Source organism: Tasmannia lanceolata, unplaced genomic scaffold, assembly GCF_043159265.1.
Source record: "Tasmannia lanceolata isolate RefF3 unplaced genomic scaffold, GAP_Taslan_0.1 ptg000016l, whole genome shotgun sequence".
In the NCBI taxonomy this organism is placed as follows: Eukaryota; Viridiplantae; Streptophyta; class Magnoliopsida; order Canellales; family Winteraceae; genus Tasmannia; species Tasmannia lanceolata.
Genome location: NW_027518693.1, coordinates 101365 through 129194, shown reverse-complemented (window position 1 = coordinate 129194; position 27830 = coordinate 101365). Strand labels below are relative to the sequence as shown.

The following is a 27830-nucleotide window of genomic DNA, read 5'->3' as shown; positions in this document are numbered from 1 at the left end:
CTTCAATCAATTTCTTTCATCAACATCAAAAAACAATTCCGCACTGTAAATATACATGATTTATAACACAGTATCATATGTAATATGCACCAAAACCTGCAGCCACCCTAAATATACATGATTTACAACACATCCAGCCTGCTTGCTTACATTTGGAACAAGAAAATCAAGTCTGAATTTGTTAAGTTTGATAGAACCTCTGAAGAACCACCTACAGTCCTATAATTTGCAGAGGACAGCAAGATCAGTTCAGAGGTGAGGTGAAAAATATAATAAACTCGCATCATATGAAAAGCTTAGAGGTGAGAACTTTAACTTACCCTTCAAACATTAGACACTTCTTATCTTGCTACCTGAGGATCATTTCCTCAATTGTATTTTCCATTATAAATCTCAAAATTCTAAGAACCAAGAAGCACGAGAGGATTATTTTGATGAAAAATGTTACAAACAAATGGTGGCACCGAACAGTATAGCAAGTGCACCTGATGGGCTTATCCTGTCTGATTAGGTGAATTTGAACTTAAGCAAATGGATTCCAGCAAGGATCCATCAAGAAAACCTAAGCTCCGTGCATGTAACCAACCAATTAATTAAAAATCAAGTAGGCGGTAGTATGCAAGGACTAGTGATTTAAATGTGTCTTTATCTGAACAATATGGGAATATTAGGGCTCCATCAAACGAGTCCAAAATAACAAAAGCTTTAGGGTTCAACACATGAATTAAATATAGATTTTCAATGTGCCTAATTACACATAAATTCAATAGTTACTTTACCTTCTGAAGGGAGTAGTTTATCAATTCTAGGAATTGTGTGAACTGGCTGAATACAATTCCTTTCACAGAACCATCATTTTCAACCATTAATCTAATTTCTTCTCTCTTTAAATGACCTACAGTTACAGATTTTAGTTCAAAAAATTATCGATAACATTAAACAAACAAAGCAATGTAAGCTAATTTTGAAACAGAATTATACAGGCCGGATTATACATTAAACAAAATTTGGACAATTTTGTACATTAAACAAAATTATACATTAAACAAACACAGCAATGCCGTCTCCCTCTCTCTCTCTCTCTCTCTCTCTCTCTCTCTCTCTCTCTCTCTCTCTTGGTGAATTAATATAATTCAGCTTTTAAGGCAATTTTGATAAGCTAAAAAAGGAAAGAGAATCTTAATGATTGATTACCTCCACCTCATATTTGATTTTCCTTGCCTTCTCTGCCAAATATTTCCACAAAAAGCCATAAGATTTTGATGATCCAACTAGTTATCTTATAGAGCATGCTATACAAAAAAAAACCACATTAGGTTTTGAATGGTAGAAAATTAGAAATGAGTTTTGATTTTGAGATGATTTGGGTCTTGTTTTGGGTCTTTTTGGTGGTGATTAGAGGTGTTCATGGAGGAAATGTTACTTATGATGGAAGATCACTCATCATAGGGGGTAGCCGGAAAATACTATTTTCCGGCTCTATTCATTATACTCGTAGCACTCCTGAGGTAAATCATCAAAACTTATCTCTCTCTATCATTCTCTTTGTGGGTTCTTTAGAATGTGTTCATATTAATTGAATTTGAGTTTTGAAAAAATGGTGTTGGAACTTGGAAGATAGATATGTTCTTTGGCAATGAGGAAGGAAAATATAGTGACAAGCTATATAGTTGATGAGTTTGGATTGCAAGAAAAAGATTTCTTATGGAAAAAAATTTCTTGTGATTTTTTTTTCTTTCTATGATTTAGAGAGAAATGAAATGATTATTGTTAATTTGTAGGGATATTATCATCCATTATGAGTCCCTCAAAATTAATTTTGAATAAGGGTGGTTCCAAATATCTTCATCGTGTGTAAAAAAAAAAGTATGAAATTTTAGAAATATTTTTCCTTTCGAAACTTTTCCACAAAATCCTTGCCATGCAATATAGACATATAGTAGATGAGTTTTTCTATGGAGAGAGCCCTGGATCACAGTAGGCCAGGAACATGAAGAGTGCCTTTATTGAAAAACTCTCTTGTTTCGATAAAGGCACTCTTCACATTATTAAACACTTTTTCTACTGGCTTATAATAGCTTTTTCAGAAGTGATATTAGAATCAACTAATATGTAAAGTAAGATTAAGGGATTTTTATCATCTTCTTTATCCATTAATCATAAGGAGTATAATCATTTTCTTATTAGAGAATATCTAGATCGGACTGTTGTATTGCGTTGGTAGATTGGGTAGTTAGAAAAGATTAGGCAGATGATTTAGTTAGAAAAGTTATTACTGTTCCCAAAGAGCCCTAAAAAAGTAAAAAGCGAATTAAAAAGAAAAGGCAAGCTGAGTTAGTGTTATTATTAAAACATGGTTGTGCTGATATCATTTCCCATTGTTTATTGGTGCTTTATTTAGAGTTTTTATGTGGTGTGCACCATATCGTCCAGTACTTTTCAAAAAGTACTGCATGGCCCACTTCGTAGGATGATCCATACCGTTCATTAATTTGTTGGGGCCATAATGTAAATAGGATGTGCCCCAAATATCATTTCCATAGGATGATCCTCTATAGATCGGAGGTCTAGGCTCATCCTATGGAAATGATATTGGAGCACAACCTATTTACATTGTGGCCAAACAAATGAACCAATGGTTTGGATCATCCTATGAAGTGTACTTGTTCAAAAATACTTGACTATACGGCCATACCATATAAAATCACACACACATACATATAGGGATTTGCTAGGGACCATCTCAGAAGGCATTTCTCGGCTAGGCTGTTGCATGCGAGAGCATCCACCCAGGCTCACTTTTTGACAGATTTTGTCTTATTCATTTAATTTATCTGATGTGGATGCTCTCTCATTAAACAGCTGGACCCGGAAATGCCGTCTACGATGGTCCCTAGCAAATCCCATATGTGTGTGTGTGAGAGAGAGAGAGAGAGAGAGAGAGAGAGAAAATGTTTTCCGTAGAGAAAATTTCTCACACTAAAAATGAGGCAAGACTTATTATATTTACTTATATCTTGAGAGATGAATATCGGCAAGTTCCTATTGGATGAAGTAATGGGACCATCTTATGAAATGGTGGGACACACCCATTGTATTGCAGGGGCCAACTCTAAGTGGGGTCTGCAAGATTACATTCCTCCCATATCAAACCAACCTCTATAATTTATTGGTTATTGAGTTTAATAATAAATATTCTTACAGATGTGGCCATCTCTCATAGCTAAAGCCAAGCGAGGAGGACTCGATGTTATCCAAACAGAAGTGTTTTGGAACGTGCATGAACCTGTACAAGGCCAGGTCAGTGTGAGACTTTCTCTTTTTCTTTTTCTTTTTGTATAAGCTGTCATTGAATGAAATAATAGTGACATATATACATGCATATTTTCAGTATAATTTCAGAGGAAGGTATGATTTGGTGGGGTTCCTTAAGGAAATTAAAGCTCAAGGCATGTATGCTTGCCTAAGAATTGGTCCTTTCATTGAGGCTGAATGGAGTTATGGGTACTCTCTCTCTCTCTCTCTTCCCTAGGGGGGGTTGCGAATTTATCATTTCCCTAAAATTAAACTTATAACTATAGATAGTTTTCTCAGCTTACAAGACTTACCTAATTTCCTCAAGCATACCCTGGTGGTTGTTTCATGTAGACTTTTTTCTTATAAATTACTATGAAAACATGCATTCTTTATATCTACCTGCCACGATGACCAATCTTTGTCGGTAGTGACAAAGATAATCACTCTGACTAAATTATGTAAATAATCAATAAAAGAACTTACATAATTTCCTTAAACATACCTTAGAGGTCGCTATATATAGACTTTCTCTAATAAATTAATTACTATGAAGAAATGCATTCTTTACATCTACCTTCCACAATGACTAATTTTTGCCAGCAGCAAGAAAGATGGTCACTCTGGCTAAATTATGTAACGGAAGCAAAAGTATCAAAATAATTAGTAACAAAGTTTATGTCCAACCATTAATAACCAAAAGCACAAGTATCAAAATAATTGTAAAACTCTTATACAGAGGCAAGTTGTCAAAGTAAAAAAAAATTAACATTTGGATATTGCCTATAAGACTTTTTACCTTTATAAGAACATTGGCGGTAGCATATCTAACTTGGGATCATTTGACATATGGAAATCGATTCATGGTTTTGTCAAACACTCTCCTTCTCGTATGTATGTATGTATGTATGTGTGTATATGTGACTACTACTGGCACTCCCATGTTTTAATAATTGTACAAACTCAGGTGTCTTTTCTTTTTTAATTGGCTTGTCAGAGTTTTTTGGGAACTATAATAATAAAAGACAAGATGAGTTAGTGAAACTATCAAAACAAGGTAGTGCCAATATCAGTAATATATATATATATATATATATATATGAGATGTCGGAAAGAATTTTGCTAAATTATACTATAAATCATACTTAACTAACTTCTAATAGTCAACGTCTCTCATTGTATTACAATGAGGCACACCCATATACTATTTAGTAGCCCCACCCTATTGGGCAATGAAATATATTTTGATTCAATGAATGTGGATGGTCAAAATCATGTATAGGCAATAATCAATATTCAATGACCAAAAATACATTGTTAGGTAATGAATGTGGATTTCCCTATTACCAACTATTTAATATTGAGTTTCACATCAATGATTCGGTGCATTAATTAGTTGGGCTTGATTTTTTTATTTTTTTTTTTGGTAGTAAACATAGGTTCGATCTCAACTTGTGTAAAACATCAGCGACATCAAATGAACACTCTGAATCTATTAAATTGAAGCCCAATATTTAATAGTTGGTATGCCTCACAGTATTATAACAGTTGGTATGAACACTCTGAATCTATTAAATTGTTCTTTTTCCCTAGAGATTGAACTCATTCACTCCACAATTGCTTAGTCTATGTAACAATAAGATATATCTTTGGTGCAGGGGTTTACCAATCTGGCTGCGCGACGTTCCACGCATCGTCTTTCGTTCCGACAACGAACCCTTTAAAGTTATATTACACCACTTGCTACCTTTCATTCATTCAATGTTAAAATGGTTATCGTCATTAATCAAGGATTAGAACTATTGTTAGTTTCTTTAACTCATAGTCACGAATATCTCCAACTTTTTCAAAATATTGCAATTTTATAGCAATATTTTGATAAAAAAAAAATCCAAAATATTTTTGAGATTTAAAAAAATAGTGATTTTTTTTTTATCATTTACTGTGAAAAATATTGCAATATTTTTACGATTTTTTTTTATTTTTATCTTTGTTAAATTATATATTTATAATAATTTTATTTTTATAATTCTCCTGATATAAACCCAATAAAATAAAAATAATAACTTATCACGAGATTTTCCCTTGCCTAGAAATTCATGAGAATGATATTTGTGACATAGCTCTAAATTATCATTACATCTCCAATTGTAACATATTGTGCAACTCTGTATACAGTTTTACATGCAAAACCATACAACGATGATAGTAAATTTAATGAAGGCGGAGGGTCTATATGCTTCTCAAGGAGGTCCTATTATATTATCTCAGGTAAATCTAATATAAACCATCTGAAAAATGCAATCTTACTTCTCACATTTTGGATTTGGATTCAAATAATCTAACGGTGCAGATTGAGAACGAATACAGAAATGTTGAAAATGCGTTTCACAGTAAAGGACCACCTTATGTTCGATGGGCTGCAAATATGGCCGTCGGGCAACAAACAGGCGTTCCGTGGATCATGTGTAAACAAGATGATGCTCCTGATCCAGTGGTTAGTCTCAACTTCTTCCATGTAAATTCAAAAGCAAAGTGATATTTGACCCCTTTTCTTCCCTGGGGCCACCCCCTCCAGTTTATTTTATGACTATCTCTATCTAGTTATATAAGACTTGGTCAAGTGAAAGAAAACTCGTTTAACCAAGCTAAGTGTACTCTTATAAACCACTAGGAGAAAATAAAATTTACCTTGATTATAGGGAAATGATATTTCCACACCCTTCTGTCTATCTTTTCTTGAAATGACTCCATTTTCAAGAAAATGCAAAACGATCGAGGTGGTGAAAATGAATCAACTTTAGGAAAAGGAAAACAAATGGAGTGAAATTTAATTTCCCTAGTGTTTTAATAACTAATAAACTGCTCGGCCTCATACAACTAAGGAAGAATATATCATTTGGCTGAAATTTATTAACAAATAATGTTCATAAATTTCATCTTTCAAGCTGATTTTTAAATGTCATATTTATGTACAATGAATCACCTAGGGCATGTTTGGCTCTGCTGAGAATTTTTATCTGAAAAAATTGATTTTTTTTTACCTTTGGAAACTTTGTTTAGGTAAATATTCTTCATCAAAAAACAAAATACAATGGGACCCACTGACAAGTCATGTTCTTTTTCCAGTGTTAAGGGTCTCATCTGAACATTTCTTACACTTAGGAGAGTAAAGATGCATGAATATTGGTTCAATCAACTATAATTCTATTGAAATTCACATTTGCAGATTAACACATGTAATGGAAGGAACTGTGGGGAAACTTTTGCTGGGCCCAACTCACCTAGTAAGCCTTCCTTGTGGACAGAGAATTGGACAATGAGGTATGTTTTCATCAGACTCTTTCCTTCATTGGTTAACATTATTTGAAAAAAATTCTTTCTTAGCATATTTATCTTAGATTTAGAGATACCATTTGTTGTTTGCCTATGTTTAAGATGGTACTTTCTTGGATTGTTTCCCAACTCTCTTGCATTTTGATATGCTCTATTTATATAAGTTGCACGGAAAAATAGATCAGTGATATAATTTGAGAGTTACATAACAATATTAATAAACAAACATGAACTTATCTAGGCATGCTGAAGAATAAGATCAATGTTGGGATTCAGATGATATAGATCCACTTGTAAACAAGTTATATGTTATAGCCAGGGTTGTTGGCCAATTCAAATAACGTTCCACTGATGTGTAGCAGGGTAATGTTCTAAACCTCATAAGAATAAATCATAGTCTTATTTATGGAGATAAAAATGATATAGATGAGCCTTTTGAATATTGGAGATATAGATTGGGAGGCTAATTTTCAAACCATCGAGACTTGGTCATTTGTATGTTATAGCCAGGGTTGTTGGCCAATTCAAATAAGGTTCCACTGATGTATAGCAGGGGCTGTTGGTCAATTCAAATAAGTTTCTAATGATATGTATCTTAAACGTGTGCCTAGAAAGTAATAGTAATAGTAATTTCAATATGCCTTGGGCCTATTGCTAAGCCCCCTCTCCCAGCCAAATAACTTGGGATGTTAGCTCCCAGGTCAAATAAGATGAGGCCATGTGGCCACCACCTTAACAAACCCTTATATGGGAATTTGATATTAAGTCCATATGTACTAATTTAAGACAAATAAGTACAAAAATTTCCATTCACAAGAAGTATCCAAAGTCCTAATACGATAAACCAATATTCCATGGAAAAAGCTTCCATGGCTGCAAAACATGGCCTTAAAGTTGCTTTATAAGTTATAGTTAACTTTTGCCAAATCAATTTCATATAAAAATTGTATTTTATTAAGGGAAACGTTATCAGCACTACTGTATTTTGATGAGGGCACTCCTCACTTTATTAAAAGCACGGTATGACCCACACCATAGGATAATCCAAACCGTCCATTTGATGGGCTACAGCCTAAATAGGTTGTGCCCCAAAAATCATTTCCATAGGTTAATCCTAACCCTCCGATCTGAATGTTAGAGGGTTGATCCTAACCCTCTATAGGATAAACCTATGGAAATGATTTTTGAGGCACAACCTATTTAGGGTGTGGCTCATCTAATGGACGGTTTGGATCATCCTATGGTGCGGGCTATACCGTACTTTTAATAAAGTGAGGAGTGCCCTCATCAAAATACAGTAGTGCTGATAACATTTCCCTTTATTAATCTTTAAGCTTATCTTTATTTATAATAGGAAACTTTTTTCTTTTAGGTCCTGTTTGGATCCAGGAATTTTCTAGAAATGTTTGGAAAGGAAAAATATTTCTAAAATTTTCTGCTTTCTTTACGGATGAAATAAGATAAACTTGAACCACCCTTATTCAATTTTGTATTTAAATGGACCTTCAATTTATGATGATATCTCTCTAAATTAACCATAATCATATCATTTCCCTCTAAATTGTGAAAAGACAAAAAAAAAAAAAAAAAATTTGCAACCAAAATATGGCCTCAATGTACATACCATTTCCATTTTAAATGTATTTGATTTATCTTGTGCTCCAAAACACAACTAACGTTAACCTTTTTTCCTTAGATATCAAGTATATGGTGTAGAACCACGTATAAGGTCTGCTGAGGACATTGCCTTTGCAGTTGCACTTTTTATTGCAAAAAAAGGAAGCTATGTAAATTATTACATGGTAAGTTTTTTTTTTTTTTTTTGTAAAACTTTAGATTCAATGTTTTGAAGAAAATAAAACTCAATCTTGCACCACAAGAAATATCCTCATTTGCCACGGCTCAAATCCGCCACAAACTTACAAAAAATTGTTGCTATATGTTTTCGGCGACGATTATATTACCGATGCTATCAAATGCGTCGCTAATTATATAATTGTCACCATTATTCTTTTATAGGTGAAATACTATTTTCTTGTAGTGTTGTGTTGACTGTATTGAGACTTATGATATTAGCTTAAGTTAATTGCATTTAGCATTTTGTAATGTTGTTATAACAGTATCATGGAGGAACAAATTTTGGAAGGTCAGCCTCTTCATATGTAACAACAAGTTATTATGATCAAGCACCTCTTGATGAGTATGGTAGGTTGACTTGAAATTACAACCTGGTTTGTTCTTCTCTGATATTGTACATTGGTCTTTTAATTAGATACCAGCATTCTTGGCCCATGCTATGCATGGGTGTAAAATAACAGACCCCCCACCCCCATCAAAACGTGGGGTGTAAAATGGCGGTCCCCACCCTCTGTATAGGCTTCGGTGGAGATTGTGGGACCCACTCCATCAAAGCATGAATTAAAATGATGGGCTCCACTCGATTCATGGGTTTGAGTGGAGTGTGGGACCCACTATCAAAATATTGTGTAAAATGGTGGGCCCCACCATATGCATCGGTTTCGGCCCTATATATCAAAACATGATATGCAAAATGGTGGGTCCCACCGTTGTTATGCACGGGTGTAAAATGTTGGGCAGCTTGGGCTCGATATATTCACCCCATGACCTTTTTTTTCTTGGGACAGCCCCCTGGGTAAAAGAGTAGTCACAACTCATAAATACACTAGGCGGCAGTCCCAAGTAAAAAAGGGGCGCGTGTAAAAATGGTTGGCCCCACTTTATGCATGGGCTTGGTTAGAGATGATAGGCCCTATATATCAAAAGATGATCTGTAAAATGGTGGGTCTATTGATGCATTTGTGTTAAATGATGGGCCTCGCTATGTATGAATCGCAAAAATATCTACATAGAAAAAATTCCATTAGATTTTTTTATGGGAAAAAGTTTTCCAATAAAAAAAACATTAGAAAAGAAATCCAATGATAATGGAAAGAAACATGGTTAGTATATATTACAGATGATTTCACTCGTTTAATCTATTACATATAGGTATGGTAAGGCAACCTACATGGGGTCATCTCAAGGAATTACACGCTGCGATAAAATTGTGCTCAGAGACGTTACTATGGGGAACTCCAAGTAATTTTTCTTTAGGCCAACTACAAGAGGTAAGAGTAGAACAGTACCTTCATGATATCTATACTACCTCTAATTTCTTTATATCCACATAAATAATTTTTAAGCTCTTATCTGTGGATGGATAATAAACTTTACCAAATATATTCAATACAGGCACATATTTTTCGGAGGCAATCAGGAGAATGTGTTGCCTTCCTTTCAAATAGTGATCGTAGAAATAGTGCCACTGTGACATTTCGTAATTTATCATATGAATTGCCTCCGAGGTCAATCAGTATACTACCAGATTGCAAGTGTGTAATCTTTAATACTGCAAAGGTGAGCTCCAATACAATTCTTTTTAGATTTAGCCTTAGATATTGCCTATATAAAGTTTCTATAAGACTTATTTCTTTTCATAGTAGTTTTAAATTTCCATCGAACCGACACAAAACGACTGAAATGTGTTTGTTATTCATTCCCGCCTAAACCGAAACAACAGAAATACATAAACTAAAATCGTAAGTTTAATAGCTGTATAATATATCATTATGTGCTATATAATTATATTTATATGAATTTTGCAAAGTATGGAGCATGTATTTTTGTAGAAATATTTATATGAAGGGATTTGCTAGCATACGACAAAATCTGCTGAAAAGTGATTCTGCGTGGCTGCTCTCACATGCAGGGGCGGAGCTAGGAATTAACAGTTGGGGGGGCCGGACTAATTTACACTGTTCTGCATTGGTCATGGGGGGGCCATGGTCACTAAACTAGTTAGGCATGCATGTATAGCCATGCACCCATAAAAGGAATTTTGCAAGTCATGGGGGGGCCATGGCCCCCCTCAAGCTATATGTGCATCCGCCCCTGCTCACATGCAACCAGCCATCCACAAAATGCCTTTTGCGATGGACGCTAGCAAATCCCTTATATGGTATCTACTAAATTAATAGGCACGTGCGACTGTGCGTGTCACTAGGTGTTCGATGTTTTTAAGGCATAATATGCATGGTTGTCTTGCTTATGTAATAGTCTCTAAGTGCGCATTTGTGCTTATTTCGGCATTTCCTGAAGTGTCATCTTTAAATTCTATCATTTGCATATATCTCTGTATGTTTCTATGATTTTACAGGATTGCCCCAAAATATTTTTAACTAATACTAAAATGTTTCCGTTTCCGTAGCGACTAAAACCAAAACCGAAATTTAAAACCTTGCTTTTCATCAATGTGATATTTATACAACCACATTGTGACTGTATTATTATGTCTTTACTACATTGCCATTTACTTGATCATTTGGATATATTAATTATTAGATGCCACCGAACACTTTAATATGGCTCTGTAACTCTTATAAATCAAATCACTGCAAAAAACATAAATATTGTAATCCAAGTAATTTAATTTCTAAATTGAATTTTCACAGGTAAGTACGCAGATTACTCAGAGATTGGCTACATCAAGGCAAATGTTCAATCTCAGTGAAAGATGGCTAAATTTCATGGATGGCATTCCGAAGTTTCGGGAAAATACTATTAAAGCAAATGCGCTATTAAACCAAATAAATATAGCAAAAGATGCTTCAGATTATCTTTGGTATATTTGCAGGTATATCAATAGTGAGAAACGAATTGGAAGAAAACAGCTTCAAAAAAGCAAGTCGAAAGATATTTGCTAGTCATATTAATAGAATAATCTTGATTGTATTAAGAATTCGATGTTATTTAGTAGTGTGTTTCATTTCTTTTTGCAGAATTTATGATGCATAAACATTTAATACATACTGAAATGGTCTTTTAACATACTCAAAATGCAGCTATAATCATACACCAGCTGATGTTCAACCTATACTTCATGTGGAAACGCAAGCCCATGCCATTCATGCCTTCATTAACAATAAGTTTGTAGGTAAGCTTCTCCAATTCTTCATTAACAACATTTGGAATAAAACATTGCTTCCAATTGGGATTTAAAGTTCACACGTAGGACATGTTTGGCAGCCAAGAAAAAAAATTTCATGAAATATTAGCATACCAAGTGTTGAGACAGGGCTACAGAGAGTGGGAGAGGTAGAGAATTGAGAGGGCATGAGTGACGGGATGGTGCGAAGAGACAGAAAAATAAGGAAAAATAAAAAATATATTTTGAATAGAGTTTTTCTTTTCCCTATTTTTCAGCCAATTCTCACCCTCTCCTCACTCATGCCCTCACAATTCTGTTTTGAATAGAGTTTTTCTTTCCCCTATTTTGAATAGAGTACGAAATGCAATATGAATATTTTTATTTGTCAAATTAAGTATCACCCAAGATTGTGTTCTGTATTTGCAAATTAATCTTTCATTTAGTGTCTTGTAGATGAAAATAATCAATATATTAGATATTCTTTTACAATTTAAGACATTTAATCTTTCACAAGGTATGTAACGGCGACATTGTGCATCTACGTCCTATATTTTAAAAAATACAATTACAACATCTCCGTTGTTCTTGTCTATGTATTTATTGTAGGATACATTGTAGGGTTATGATCTTTACTTGAAGACATGGTGTCCTTGAATCTTAATTTTCGTGAGCACAATACGTTGCTTTGATGCTGGATATGCTGTCTCCATAGCCGTTGGAGCATCGCCTTTGGTTTTCCGATCTCTAGTAGGGTGTTCCTTATGGCAAGAGAACAATCTCTACCTCTCTACCTCTCCTCCCATTTATAAATGTAGCCATATTCCCTCCTCTCATAATAGAAGGATTTAAAGATAGATCATATATAAGATAGTCATCTCCTTGAATTTTGCCAACCAACACCTATTTGCTTTGGCATCCCCAAGAGCATTACTTATTCCATAGACCTACGTTTTAGAAATGGAAAGATGAGGCCATAATGGTTATAGGAAACCTCACATTTACTAGTATCTGTATCTGGTATCATAGACCTCAAAGCATACGTTGTACTTAATGAATTAACCATTGTTAATCATGAATTGCAACTTCATCCCTGTGATTATTTTTCAGGAAGTGCACATGGAAGTTATGGACTTCCAAGCTTTACTTTTGAGAGTCCCATTTCATTGAACGCTGGAGAAAACAACATTTCCTTGTTGAGTGTGTCTGTTGGTTTGCCGGTACTAATTCTATATCATGTTATTGGTTCCTTTGTTGATTCATAAAAAAATTTGCGGTTGAATTACCTAATTTTGTTTTTGGTTTTTGAATTATATGGTATGCAAGGATTCTGGAGCTTTTCTTGAGAGTAGAGTTTTGGGATTACGTAATGTGAGGATTCAAGGCACAACACATGGTTCTCAAGATCTCACTAATTATTCATGGGGCTATCAGGTTTTTCCCTTTTACTAGCTACCATAATGTTTCTGCATGTACATTCTCTCTCTCTCTCTCTCTCTCTCTCTCTCTCTCTCTCTCTCTCTCTCTCTGCATTCGTATAAAGATAAATTCAAATAAATGTAGGTTGGTTTGATGGGAGAGGAGCTCCAAATATATAGAGACCAAGGATCAAGGCTAGTGGAATGGAAAAGTATTGATGTGGGATCTACCCATCAACCCCTCATGTGGTATAAGGTATTATTTATATGTTGACCCCAACATAGCTTTAGCTAGAAACTCATGATTTTATCATGACATATTCATAAGCTAATGGTCTATCAGTAGCTATGTCACAAGTATCTTCGACATTTTCAAAATATAGTGTTTTTTATCACGATATTTTTTACAAGTCTACAAAATCCTGAGAATTTAAATAGTATAGCGATATTTTCATTCATCATGATAATATCACTAAATTTTTACAATATTTTTTATTTATATATTTAAATATATTTTAAATAGGGAAATGTTTTCAGCAGTACTACTGTATTTTGATGAAGGCACTCCTCACTTTATTAAAAGTATGGTATGGCCCGCACCATAGGATGATCCAAACCGTCCATTAGATGGGCCACAGCCTAAGTAGGTTGTGCGACAAAAATTATTTCCATAGGTTGATCCTAACCCTCTATAGATCGGAGGGTTAGGATCAACCAATGGAAATGAGTTTTGGGGAGCAACCTATTTAGGCTGTGGCCCATCTAATGGACGGTTTGGATCATCGTATGGTGCGGGCCATACCGTACTTTTTATAAAGTGAGGAGTGTCCTCATCAAAATACAGTAGTGCTGATAACATTTCCCTTTAAATAATTTTATTTTTTTCATTTTTCCCAATATACCCCAAAAAATTATATATCCTGAGATTTTTCCTTACTGAGTTCCTGAGAATGATATTTGTACCTTAGATCAGTAGAAGCTAAGGTTTTTTCCCAAGTTGATGAGAGCATCTTAACCACTGTTAAAGCGCTGTAGAAAGGACTAGTTTCTTTTAGTGATTCTAAACTATACTGTTCTTATAATAATTAAAGTCACTAAATTGATTTATTTTATAATACAGACGACTTTCGATGCACCCGCGGGGAATGAACCAGTCACTTTGAACCTTGGAAGTATGGGTAAAGGTGAAGCTTGGATCAATGGGAATAGTATTGGTCGTTATTGGGTTTTGTTTCAGACCGCAAAGGGAATCCCTTCACAGACATTGTAAGCTACTTCTAACTTATAGCATAATAAGATTAAATTATAGTTCAATTCGCCCTTATGACAGATTAAATTACAGTTCAAACCCCTGTTATGACAGAACTTAGGTGTTAAAATAGTTACTATACTCCATTAATTGTACATGAATCAGCATTCATCTAATATATAGATACTAATTAAGATAGATATATGTAGATAGTGTTGAAAAAAACTGAATGAAAACATTGGACATATTTGTGACAGTACCATCAAAGAAGGGAGTGCTAAATTCCTCTAATGGGTTTGATTCTTTTGTGTAGATATCATGTTCCTCGCTACTTTCTCATTCCTTCAGGTAACCTCTTGGTTATATTTGAGGAAATTGGAGGGGACCCACTTCAGATATCTATAAATACCATCTGCACACCTAGGGTGTGCAGCCACGTGTCCGAATCCCATCCTTCCTCATCCGTGGGCCCACCTAGAGTTCAACTCAGATGTCCTCCGGGACGAACCATCACAACCGTCGATTTTGCAAGCTTTGGCACCCCACTTGGTGACTGTAGAAATTATTCTATGGGAAGCTGTCATTCAACTAAATCCTTAGCAGTTGCAGAGAAGGTGAGTTCTGTTAATCTAGATGATGATGACATCCTTGATCAATGCTTGATCAAACGGTTAGGATCATCTGATCCTGGTTGGAACAGTGGAGATGGAACGATTCACGGTGGGCCCCACCAAAAAATAAATAACCAGTTATGGAATCACGTTTGCCTTCTTTCTCAAAAATATCAGTTTATTGTCATTGAACTAACAGTATGATTTTTCACTAGGCTTGTCTGGGGAAGAAGAGCTGTTCCATCTCATTGTCAACTTCAAAATTTGGAGGAGATCCCTGTCCCGGTGCTTCAAAAGCTTTATTGGTTGATGCAACATGCAATTAGAGATATTCATTTCCAATCTTGCCGAAAGAATTCAATAGGAAATGAGAGGTTATCCCTCTTTTTATTGGACCCCTATTAAAACTCTTCAAAATACTCCCATTCTGGCTCTCCAACTGAATCCAATCAACTTATAATGGGCTATGTGAAGAGCCCCAGGGAACAAATATCACAAAATTAACACACATGAATCGACCTCGAGTCCAATCATTCAAGACCCAATGGTGACAAAAAGTAGGCCAAATATGACCAAACAACTCCACCTTATGTGAAGGCCCTAGAGCACACTTCCTATCACCATCAATTCTGATCCGACGGATGTAAGATCACAAGTAGCATGACACTGTTATTCACTTATTTGTGTTCAACATGGATGTGGTGATGAAAGATGATAAGAAATGACTGTAGACTTGAATCAGAATGAGTAACACACACCTCAATAGGTGAAAACAACGTAGTCACAAATATTTCCTACATTTTTTTTAAAATATTGTGATATTTTGATGAAACGGATAATCCCAAAATTTTGCCATGATATTTGAAAAAATCTTTGAGAAATCTTCATATTTTATTTTTTACCACAAAAATAACATAAAAATATCAAGATAAATTCACTATATTATTTGTTGCACTAATTTTGTTCTTAAATTTGATATTTTTATATATTTTATTTTTCAGGTTTTTTGTTCAGATATAAGCCTGAAATTAACAAAAAAAAAGCTTAAAATATCCCTAGATACACCCTTTCCGAGAAATTCCCAAGACAAATATTTGTGACTATGGAACACAAACATCCTATCTGTACATGTACAGGATTCAAAAGTAAAGACCTTGAAATGGCATTTTCACCTGCATTCCCACAGCAAAACTTCAATCAATTGCTTTCATCAACAACAAAAAAACATTTCTGTACAATGTATCATATGTAATACGCACCCACACCTTCAGCCACCCTAAATATGCATGATTTGCAACACATCCAGCCTGCTTGCTTACATTTGGAACTAGAAGATCAAGTCTGAATTTGTTAAGTTTGATGGAAACTCTACAGTCCTATAATTTGCAGACGACAGCAAGATCAGTTTACACGTGAGCTGAAAAATATTATAATCTCATATCACTCAAGCCAGTGACAACTGAAGTTACCCTTGAAACATTAGCTGTTTCTTATCTTGCAACCTCAGGATCATTTCCTCGATTGTATTTTCCATTGGGTACTGATGTAAACTGGATCACAAAAGCTTGCTTAAACCTTTTCCAATTAACACCGGTTCTAAAGTGACAGGCAAGATTACGGGAAACTTACGGAAGCAGATATGAAGAACATGTCATGTACATGAAGAACATGAGAGAAATGAAAGAAAGATAACAGAATTGAAGGAGAGGCAGAAAAATGTAGAGGAGGAGAAATTGCCTAAAGGAGAAACCAACAACAAGAAAGACAATTTGTAAAGGAAGAGGGGAGGAGGTCTTACACAACCAAAGGCTCCTCCATTCTCCTTGCATGATCTCCCCCTCAAGAACTCTCCTCACTCAACTGAACACCCCAAGGGAATGTTCCCTCTCTCTCACTCAAAAAATCTCTCTCAACCAATGGTTTGAAATGAGGCCCCCCACCTCAATTTATAGAGGGAGGGAGGGTCCTTGTCCTTGTCCTATCATGAGCTGCCAAGTATCACTCCTTTCCCCTTGGCCACATGTCACCCACCAACTCATGGCATGGCCATGTGTCAACCATCCTTCATGATAGTTGTGGCCCCCTCTTACAACACTTGCCACAACACCCCTTGTTCCTCTTCTATTTACATCTATAACCCCATACTACATCACATACAATGCATCACACTAACACCATACATACACCAATAGCTAACCATACCCCCCACATGATCTTCACTAGCACAATGAATTACCAAGGTGCTTCCCTCTCTTTGCCTCTTTGTTTCTTACTTTCTTATGCCTTAGTCTCCATCCCCATCAGAGATCAAGTTTACATTGTTCATTTTCCATTTGGTACTTTGTTAATTTTTTATGAGAAAGGGGTATTTTAGCCATTTTCCATAAGATAGGGGAATTTTGACAATTTCCTTTGAGAGAGGAGTACGTTGATCAGTTTTTATGATGTAGGGTTGCTCTGGTTGCAGTGAGTGATGTGGATTCAATTAGGCACCTTTGCTGTTGGGCTCTTTCAAGGGCGTCGTTCGCGTTTATCATTCCTCTAGATAATTGCTGTTTGATAGTATGGCAAGTAAAAAAAACAAAGCCAAAAAACAAAAGATAAAACTAATTCGGGACAAGCTATCTATGACAACAGGCAATTCAGGGCAAGATCTTATTCAGGATTAGATTATCCCACAATCAAACAGCAGCACAATGTCAACTACACATTTGACATACAAGACATGTATGATCTATTATGTCATTAAATCAAGTAATATCCCATATTATTTTATCTCTTTGTCATGAATTTCATATTTTATTTTATGGTTTCTCATGCTCATGTCATCAATCATTTTCCATGAATAAAGGAATATAAAAGATACAAAATAATGAGGCATGACGATTACCACCCTTTATATGTCAATCCAGTACATGAATGTAGTCCCTTGGGTGTGTCCTGCCTCGAATCCTCACCATCTCCTCCTTCGATAAACCCGATTGGCATTGCCTTTCTGCACAAACTTTGATGTTCTAGTCACCTTAATGTTGTGAACTGTCTTAACATGCTTACCTGGTGTTCTGTCATTCATGTAAACTGAATCTCTACTAATTCCAACATTTATCCTGTGACTCCTCGGCTTTAGAGATCTCAGCATTTGAATCTTTCTGTGTTCTCTCGACCTCCTAGATAGTGATCTTCTGATTTCTATGGGTCTTGGTACATGTTCTAAATATGACATCCTTCCATCGTCTAGTTCTTCACTTGAATCATAATCTTCTATGTCAATTAGATGATTTTGGTTCATTCGTTTAATGCTTCTCGCCTTAATCCACAAGAACATGCACCCATATTCGCATGCATAGAAGCTGGATGCAAATAATGCCCATAACATTTTGCAGAGACTCCTCCCAACACACTGGCAGATTCCCGTTTTGTATAGCAGATAGAAAAACAGAAGAACTGCATAGTAAAGAAGAAAAAAAGGACAAGGAGATGTCTCATAATCATTTGAAAGTTGTGAGCATTACCTGCACTCTATGTCACAAATATCTCCAATATTTTGAAACAAATATCTCCAATATTTTGAAAATATCACGATTTATCGCGGCATTTTGATAAAATGATAAAATCCCGAACTAATCCCGAGATTTTGAAAATATAGTTTTTATATGGTGTAAGCCCTTATAGTCCCGTATTTTTCAAAAAGTATTGTGCGGACCTCACTATAGGATGATCAAAACCGTCCATGTGATGGCCACATCGCAAATAGGTTGTGCCCAAAAAAAAATTCCATAGGATGATCTTAGACCTCCGATCTGTTGAGGTTTCCATAATATGCAATTCCACTATAGATCGGAGGGTTGGGATCATCCTATTAAGAAATGATTTTTGGGTATAACCTAGTTATGTGACCCATCACATGGACGGTTTGGGTCATCCTATAGTGTGGCCCGCACAGTACTTTTTGAAAAATACGGGACTATAAGGGCTCACACCGTATAAAATCTCTTAAAAATATAGCAATATTTTCATTTTTGTCATTTATCGTGAAAGATATCGCTATAATATCGTGATATTTTATGATATTTTTTATTTTATATATTTTCTTAAAGAGGAATGATAGATGCAAGGGCCCTCTATATGCAAGGGCCAAAGAAGGGCTCTTGAATAGATCCACGTCATTTTTAAAGTCGGTTGCGAAACTGAATTCGGTTGCACTTAATGACGTGGATCTATTCAAGGGCCCTTCTTTAGCCCCTGCATAAAGAGGGCCCTTGTGTTTATCATTCCTCTTTCTTAAATTATATGTTTTTTATATATTTTAAATAATTTTATTTTTACCATTTTCCCTGATATAAACTAGAAAAAAAAATTAATATATCTCGAGATTTTTCCTTGCCAAGAAATTCCCGAGACCGATATTTGTGACTTAGCCTGCCACTTTGTTGTGCTGCCTTCGACCATCTAAACTCACCAATATAAAACAGAAGTAACACAACAACCATCTTCACAAGATTGGCAATGCAGAAATTCTCGATGTAACAGATCAGATCCCATGTTGAACCACATGATGAACTGGAGAAAGAATAAGCAGACAAAGGTGAAGATTAGTCATTTCTTTCTAAAGGAAAACCATAGCTTCTGCACCTAAGACAAAAATTTCAGATCTGAAAAATTCATAGGCATAGTTAATCTCCAAACAACTACAACACAGATGCAAAAACAAGTAATTAGTTGTCAGATTTAAGACTTGAGTGGCACAATGGAAGAAAAGGATTTCTAGAATTCAAAACCCAGATTTCATTAGGTCATTTCTATTTGTTTGCTTACTATTTGACATTTCGGTTAAGAATGCACCCATTACCACTGGTGCCTGCGCAGTAATTCTCCTCAGAATCACATATTTGAATAAAAAGGAAAAATAAATTGAAATCCTATCAACCAGAAGCAATAAAAATCAATTACTTTCAATAACTTCAGAACAAATCACAAAGTCATTTGGGTAAACAACTTGAAGTAAATGGTGCTATTCACGAAAGGAATATGCACACTGCATGTAAACCACCCAAGAGTTATTAAAAGATGACCTTCAAATTCTCAAGTGGCCAGATGCTGTATAAAGATCTCCTCTGGATCCAAGCATTACACATTTTAAATTGACATAAACAGGTTAATAAAGTAGTATGCTAGAAATTCTAATTCATAAATATTGACATGGGATGGACAACTTAGCTTAAATATTGACATGATACAAAATCCATGATGTATTCAAATCCCCAACTCCTGGTTAAGTATTAACAATAAAGCTTCCTTTACAAAGAAGACGAGAATGGGCATATGGGCAATAAACTAATGAGTACCTCAACCATCACATCACTTCACTAAGAAAATGAAATACATAGAAACCAATAACTGGAAACTTTAAAAAAAAACTAAGATATCAAATTCCCAGACAAAAGCTTGAAACTTTAGGCACTCCATGATTATCGGACGCTGGTCTGCAGCTCATATGTTGGGATCTTTGCAGAAACAAGAAACAAATATTTGGAGCATCAATGAGCTCCACAATAAACAAGAAAGCAGACCCCTTTACAAATATCAACTGTCGTAAACTTTGCACTACGCACCGGAATGTGAAAATTCAGACCTGATAGACTGTTGAAAATGGAGGTGCACGGTATCTCGATTAGGGTTTTCTGGTCCGAGACAATGGTGCTGCTGAGTTTGGACACAGTGATTCGCTCCAATCCTTCGTGGCTGTGGATTTGGATTAGTTGGAAATGTGTTTCCATTAGAATGGCCCACATTGACTTTGCCTAGTCAATTTGGGAAGTCTTAGAAGTTTTCTAAATATTGGGTTTGGGCTAACTAAAGATAACTCTCATTAAGAGTCCCAAATTAGCAAGAGTTTAGTTCAATGGGGAAACTAACTCTAATCCCTAACCTCATATTGAATGGTTGCTTAATGGGAGCAACACACATTAAGAGAAAGTAAGGCTTTTAGGGTTTTCTCTCTGGGTGGTCCCTGATCTACCAAGAACAAGCCAGTTATTCCATTGATCTATGCATATAGGCTGGGATAGATCCAAAGACTACTTTAGACTTGGTTCGAGCGCCTTCAACTGTCAGATTACATGCATCGTCAATAGATTCCATTTGATCATCATGGCCGGAGGTAACGATTGATTTCCACTCAAAAAAAAAAAAGGGCAGCCCAGTGCATGAGGCTCCCGCCATTGCACTTAAAGATCGGTCAAAAATCTAACAGGATCATCATATCAGCGAGACTTGAAGAGACTTTCTCTATTTCTCTAGGGCAATCTTCGCAATCTATCTATTTGAATGTTTCCCTAAATGAGTGTCTGAAAAATGGGGTGACAAATAGGGGAGCTCCATGGCTGGCTAATTGATGGTGATGACAGATACAGAGCAGCGATCCTAAAGGACTAGCGGTGTTGGTATTAGATGAGCAGTGGATGTTGGTGTCACGTGTCGGATCATTTGAGAAGAGGGAGCTGAGAATATAACATATGCTAGGAGGTGATTATATATCGAGGCCAGGCAGACGGCTAGTCGTCTGCAGGAGAATGAGGTTATTTGAGTTGTAATTAGGGCTAGGTTTGATCAACCTGCTCTGATACCATGTAAGATGGTCATATTTCACTAATCTTCCCCATATTCTTCTCTATAATTTTCTACTTTCGAAGTGAGTTCAATCACAATTTTCCCCCTGCAAATCAATGTAGGGCCATCCATATCCAAGAAGAAACTCTTCTAAATTCTCTTTCTACAATTCTCAAAAAAGAAATATTAGTTTCCTTTACACAGATTTTTAGTTCTAGTTCATGGAATACCTTTACACATAGATTTTTAGTTCTAGTTTGGCAGTGTTTACATTTCATCTTCTATCTCATCTTATTTGTTTTTGTATTTTCCCAATCATCCTTCCAATTTATGTTTATTAGTAATATCTCAAAGACTCATTACAACGACTTAAATGAGCCTATAAACTAGTGTTCTGCGAAAGCTTGGTCAATTATTTCCTATGATTTGTGGACACGGACACGAGTGTCGTGTGTCAACACGGACACGGAGTGTCGGACACGGCAAACTCCCAAAATTTAGAAACGAACACACGGCTAAAATAGAAAGCACATATAATCATGATTTGTGGATACGGATTCTTGTGCCAAGTTTTGCAACGGATACGACGTATCTGACATGGAAACCCTAAAAAATCTAGAAATAGTGGCACACTCATACACGTCTAAAGGAGTGTCGACACGTGTGGACATGGGTGTCGTGTCGGACACGACACGTGTGTCAACAAGAAATTCAAAGTGTTGGCCAAATCATAGATTATTTCAACATTTCCCCTTAAGTTATCCTCTTTTAGGTTTTCTAAATAAAGATACATATCTGACTAGAGAGTTCCTTGATGGCTCAAACAAAGTAATGCCACTATTTTGGTCATTGAGATAGTTGGGCCACCGTGGCCAATAGTGGTTTTGATTCTCTTGATTTGCTAGTTTATTTGACATTAATTGGCATGTTTCTATTTATTTTTTTTGTTGTTGGACACTCTTTTATGGTTTTCAGGCTGTGGTTATTTAACAGTGTCAAATGTTTATTTATAGTTTCCGGGGATTTGAATATTATTGTTGCACATCAAGAGGTTAATTATTAAAGGACATCATTTAATTATGCCAAATATTTTATTTATGGTTTCCGCATATTAAATTATTATTGTTGGACACCACAAATAATGTCACCCCATTCTTCCTTTATAGGTAGTTGTGACTTGTGAGTCAATTTTTATGTTTTGAATACTGCGTAAGTAATGTTAGTATATTAAACAAAGGGACTTGCTAGCGTCCATCGCAGAAAGCATTTCGCGGATGGTCTGTTGCATCTGACAGCAGCCACCTCGTGAATGAAGACAAAATCTGCTGAAAAGTGAGCCACTGTGGCTGCTGTCAGATGCAACAGACCATCTGCAAAATGCCTTCTATGATGGACGCTAGCAAATCCCTTAAACAAAATACATGAAGAGGATTTAACTAGGAAAACTTCTCAAAGATGCATTTCATGAGACCAACTGATGAAATAAAAATAAATCAAAATAGTTGTGATGAGAACTTTAACGAATGCTTACCTACAAGACTTCCCTGAAAGAAAGTCAAGTGGAGTTCCAAATAAACCACCAACAATTTTGACGAAGCCCGAAAGAAATGAACCAACTATATTTCCCATAGATTCAGCAATTTGTGTATAAGTAGCATCTAGGAAACACCAAAGGTCCGGTAAAATGGGTTTATATTCTCTTTACTGTGCATTCCTGCAAGGAGGAGAATGATAAATTAGTGTATGCCAAACTATGTAATTGTTTACTAGGGAGAAAAAAATATTAACATTTGGAAGATTTGTACAAAAGTTGGGAGCAAGAGAGAAGACTTTAACAAAGCCAAACTATATGGACAACTTAATCATTAAAATTAAAGTGGCATGTTAAGTTTTTTGCTCAACCTCATAGTTTAATCATACTAATATGAAGTATTTGAACACAAAATCATGAGATAAGTGTGTCAGAAACAAGGGAAGAGAAAAGGGGCAAACTTTCATTAACTTAGGGGTAAAAATTGCAAACTTATATCTAACCCTGATGCAGAAATCCAGTGAACAATTGTACCCAGAACAATTATATGTCTAACAACTTTATGACAACTATATCGACAACTTTATGTTTTTCCATAACTTTCTAGAAATATCTAGATGGTTTTTGAAGCACTCCTATAAGGACTGAGTGGACGGCAAGAAAGAGTAGTAATTCGAGCAAACAAGGATATTTAGAGAAGATTTATGGGCTGCTGCTGTTGGATTAGGATTCCTAAAGAGTTATTTAGGAGTTTATGTAGGACTATGACAAGTATAAAATTTAAATGTTCTACTTCTGTGTTTTTTTTTTTTTTTTGAATGGCAAATGTTATACTTATGTTAAAGGTTTGTATCTTCTGACTTTCAACTCAGAACTCAGAAACTAAAGGAATCGGTTATTTATCACTGATATTTTTTAGTTCAGTGACTGTTAGGCTTAGGTCACAATTTGAATATGATTGTCATTAAAGTAGTGTTGGGACCCAGATAGAATTCACCCTAAAAAGCTAGCCTTGAAGGGGAGAGTGCTCAAGTCCTTATAAGCCCTTTCACATCCATTCACTTTTCCGATGTGGGATCTTTTGCTTTTGTGTGGAACACCCAACAATCTCCCCCTCCACACGGAAGCAACATGGGAACTATGAGATCTTACCTGAGGGATTTTCTCCATCCTAAAGGGTACACCAGGGTTACCGTACCCCGACTCTGATACCACTTATAGGGGACTTAGGTAGAACTCACCCTTAAAAGCTAGCCTTTAAGAGAAGGGTGCCCAAGTCCTTGTAAGCCCTTTCACATCCATTCACTTATCCTTTGCTTTCATGTGGAACCCCCAACAAGTAGAAGTACGGGACTTATTGGTCCAGGTTTTGGGTTTATAAATAGAGGTTGCTGGGCATCTGTTATGCTACAGTGACAAGATTTATTAATATAGTTCGTACTTTTTTTTATTATTTCTGCTCCAATTTCAGAGCCCCTTTTTGCTTGTTCCCGCTATTGCTTTACTCTCCAGTCTGCTTTGTGAAATTCTCTTCTCTATTCGATTAACAACAGTTAGACTATTTCATTCCTTGATCTGAATTTTCAGAGTACTGGAATTCTCAGAAAAAATTCCAGCAGTGAACTGAAATTCCCTGGGAAAATTTACAGCAGCTTTAGTGAGATTGTGCCGTGTTGGTGCTGTCTCTGACTCTCCGCTTTCAGTGTGTCCAGAAGGATTCACTTTTACAGTTACTGAATTTTCAGAATTCTGAAAGTACAGCCAATTTAGGGTGTGACAATAAGCTTGAGTTCATCAATATATAGGGTGTGACAATAAGCTTGTTCATCAATATAAAAACTTAAAGCAAGTTTAGGAGAAATCTGCCAAGTCAGTGAGACCTGTTTTCATATTTATACCTTCTCAGCTCTGTTGAAACCTGAAATAAAACGATGTGAACACAGCCTTCCATGTCAGCTTCTCCGATCGTAGTTTCCTTCATTTCACTCCTCTCCCCTCCTTATTCTTTTCGAAATTACTGGATTTTAATTCCAAGTAGAATAGTAAAGATCCTAAATTCTTTCAGAAGCTCATATATATCCACGAGGATGGTGGCGAGGCAGCTGCAACAGTAGTTCAAAGTGATGATCCTAGAACATTCATGAAAGGTGCACTTTTATCTTTGCATTGTAAGAACCCTTCACCTCTTCCCTTTGTTTTCTGTTCTGTTCTTCCTTCTCTCCCTCTATCTCTATCTCTTTATGATGGTGACCATGACAATTGATCGACATATACAAACAAGAACTGAATAAACATTTCTTTCTACATAGTTCAGGATTGAGTTTCCATGTTAAATATTTTTCCAAGTGCATGTATAAGAAAGATAAGGAGATTCATTACACTTAGCATATGGCATGAAATCTGTTTATTGAAGTCACTGTCGTCTCTCTTGTCCGAGGTACACAAAGGCCCTATTTGTTTTGGATTTTGAGTACCCATTGTGAGTCCAAAACAGATTATTGGACTCAAAATTGTACTTAAATTTGAGTCCATTTCAATTCTTTTCCCCTGAAATCCTGAATTACTACTTTGAGAATGGATTCCTTTGTGGACTCAGTGCTAAGAATCATCAAAGAAACTCTCAATTGGTTTAAATACACGTACCCAAATGAAGACTGCCTTTTTCCAGTTCCAGAATGGGCAACAGTCAAAACCACTCCACACCGTTGCCAAGACTTCTACCCATCTGACCATTTGGTCAAAATATAACCCAAGTATTGGTATTATGCTGATGAACTTAAAATCATCAACGTTTTACCAGGAATCGCATATAATTTTGAGTCCAATAATCTGTTTTGGGTTAATCAAGACAAACAGGGCCTAAGTATTCATGGTTTCTCCTAAAACATAGAGACAGATAATACGGCGAGAGAAATTGGTTTTTAAGCATTTATCATATTTTTGTTATTGCCCCTGACCATGTTTTCTGATCTATCAAAATTTACAAATTTTTCTTTGAACTTTATCCCTTATTCGCCTCAAATAAGTAGCTGCATCTTCAAGCAATAGATGATATATTTGAGAGTAACCAAATTATATAAAGTAAAATCAATCATGGTTACTACACAAAACATCCTGCATGTTGATTGGTAATTCGATCGTAGCGTAACCACACAAAAATATACCAAGAAACAGGTATCCAAGTGTGCCTTTATATCATTATCTGAGTATTTTTTTTATACTGCTATATTTGGGTTTCTCTATTTTCATGCAGAACAGGCATCTAATCACAATTTTTCTTCTTCTTGGGGATAAAATATCTAGAATTCCTCTTAAAATAAGAAAAATCAAGACATCCCCTTTGTAAGTAGGGGTGCAACTTGGGTCGAGTTGGGCAAGGTCAATACCTGCCCAACCCGATATAGCATTCCCTCAACCCTAACCCGACCCAGCCCTGAGCCTCGGGTTGAGGATGGTCAATCCTAACCCAACCCGCGTCTAAATCTCTCAACCCTAACCCAACCCGTCTAACATGTTTTTTTTTCCAAATCTGTTCAGGTTCAGATTATCCTAGGGCCAAACAGAAAAATACCCAAAAAAAAGAAAGAAGGGGAAATGATATCAGCATCATCACGCTTTGTTATTTGTGTGGTTTTAGCTTGTCCTTTCTTTTTTAAGTTGCTTGAGAGAGCTTTATGTGAACTGTAATAACCTTTTAACCGCTATTTAAATACTAAAAGACAACATAGGTTAGAACAGATGTCAAAACATAGTTGTGCTGAAAAAAAAAAAACAAAACAAATGCCTCACCCCTAAACCCTAAACCTTAAACCCTGAAATTAGAGGACATGGGCTCGGGTCAGGTCAGGTCGGCTTTCCCAACCCTAATCCAAGCCAAAATCAGGTTGAGCCCGACCCAAGTTGCACATCACGATAAAATTAGAGACGGGTTCGGTCGGGTCGGGTTGCCCAAGGGCTCACACCTGAACCCTAAAACCCTAAACCCTAAACCCTAAAATTAGACGACAGGGTTTTGGGTGGGGTCGGCTTTTCCCAACCCAACCCAAAATCGGGTTTAGCCCAACCCAAGTTGCACCCCTATTTGTAAGGACCTCAACAATTAAGTTGGAAGAAGGATTAAAATTCTGGTAGACCAATTGAAGAGAAATTATTCTATCTCGATCAATTCAACATAAAAGAATGCTATATTTCAAGATAGGTCAATGGAAAAAAGAAAATAAACAAACATGCTGTGACTAAAATTCATGGGAGTTAACAGAAACATACAGAATCAGAGGTGGTAGGGATTTGGTAAAATAAGATATATCTACAATTAGAGAAATTGAAAGGGAATTAAGGAGACTTACAGAGGAAGAAAATGTAGAAATTTCTCAGATTTCCATTTCACAGAGAGAGAGAGAGAGAGAGAGAGTTTTGTCCGTTAGAAGTTCGAACTTCAAATAGGGGAGCGAAAACCAGAGGATAAAACGGTTTTGGGTGTGGGCCAACCTGTACACGTGTACATTCCAACGCACACGACCACGTTGAATGTGAATGACCAGGAAGAAATTTGGGTCCCACATGGGGCATGAATGATAATGTGATATCGGAGATTTTATATGGTGGACGCCGGTATAGTGGAGTATTTTTTAAAAAGAACTGTACGGATTACACCGTAGGATGATCCAAATCGTCCATTCATTTCCATAGAATGATCTTAGCCTTCCAATCTATAGAGGAACTGTATTTTTTGCAAACTTCTATAGAACGGAAGGCTAGGATCATTCTATAGAAATGTTTTTTTTGGGCACAACCTATT

At 35.9% G+C, this 27830-nt stretch overlaps 2 protein-coding genes across 4 annotated transcripts; one reads left to right on the top strand and one right to left on the bottom strand.

The window, feature by feature from the left end:
• The first annotated feature begins 1358 nt into the window (after positions 1 to 1358).
• On the top strand, positions 1359 to 15218 carry LOC143848103 (beta-galactosidase 16-like). The gene is made up of 19 exons (XM_077356915.1): positions 1359 to 1508; positions 3205 to 3300; positions 3392 to 3504; positions 4953 to 5019; positions 5473 to 5565; positions 5648 to 5791; positions 6524 to 6618; positions 8327 to 8432; positions 8751 to 8835; positions 9640 to 9758; positions 9883 to 10047; positions 11142 to 11323; positions 11532 to 11623; positions 12725 to 12834; positions 12941 to 13048; positions 13178 to 13288; positions 14153 to 14298; positions 14595 to 14895; positions 15108 to 15218. Exons 1-19 carry the CDS (start codon positions 1359 to 1361, stop codon positions 15216 to 15218), a joined length of 2394 nt encoding a protein of 797 aa, XP_077213030.1.
• A 2402-nt stretch (positions 15219 to 17620) lies between these two features.
• LOC143848004 (uncharacterized) lies at positions 17621 to 27478 on the bottom strand. 3 transcript variants are annotated; one of them, XM_077356779.1, is made up of 6 exons: positions 27379 to 27456; positions 25216 to 25268; positions 24931 to 25134; positions 23033 to 23215; positions 19352 to 19452; positions 17621 to 18336 (listed from the first exon to the last, which is right to left on the bottom strand). In XM_077356779.1, exons 4-6 carry the CDS (start codon positions 23128 to 23130, stop codon positions 17846 to 17848), a joined length of 690 nt encoding a protein of 229 aa, XP_077212894.1. In that variant the 5' UTR covers positions 23131 to 23215; positions 24931 to 25134; positions 25216 to 25268; positions 27379 to 27456; the 3' UTR covers positions 17621 to 17845. The 3 variants fall into 3 exon arrangements, with proteins under 3 accessions (XP_077212894.1, XP_077212893.1, XP_077212892.1); XM_077356778.1 differs by lacking the exon at positions 25216 to 25268 and having other exon boundaries at positions 27379 to 27469; XM_077356777.1 differs by lacking the exons at positions 24931 to 25134; positions 25216 to 25268 and having other exon boundaries at positions 27379 to 27478.
• Between the last annotated feature and the right edge of the window lie 352 nt (positions 27479 to 27830).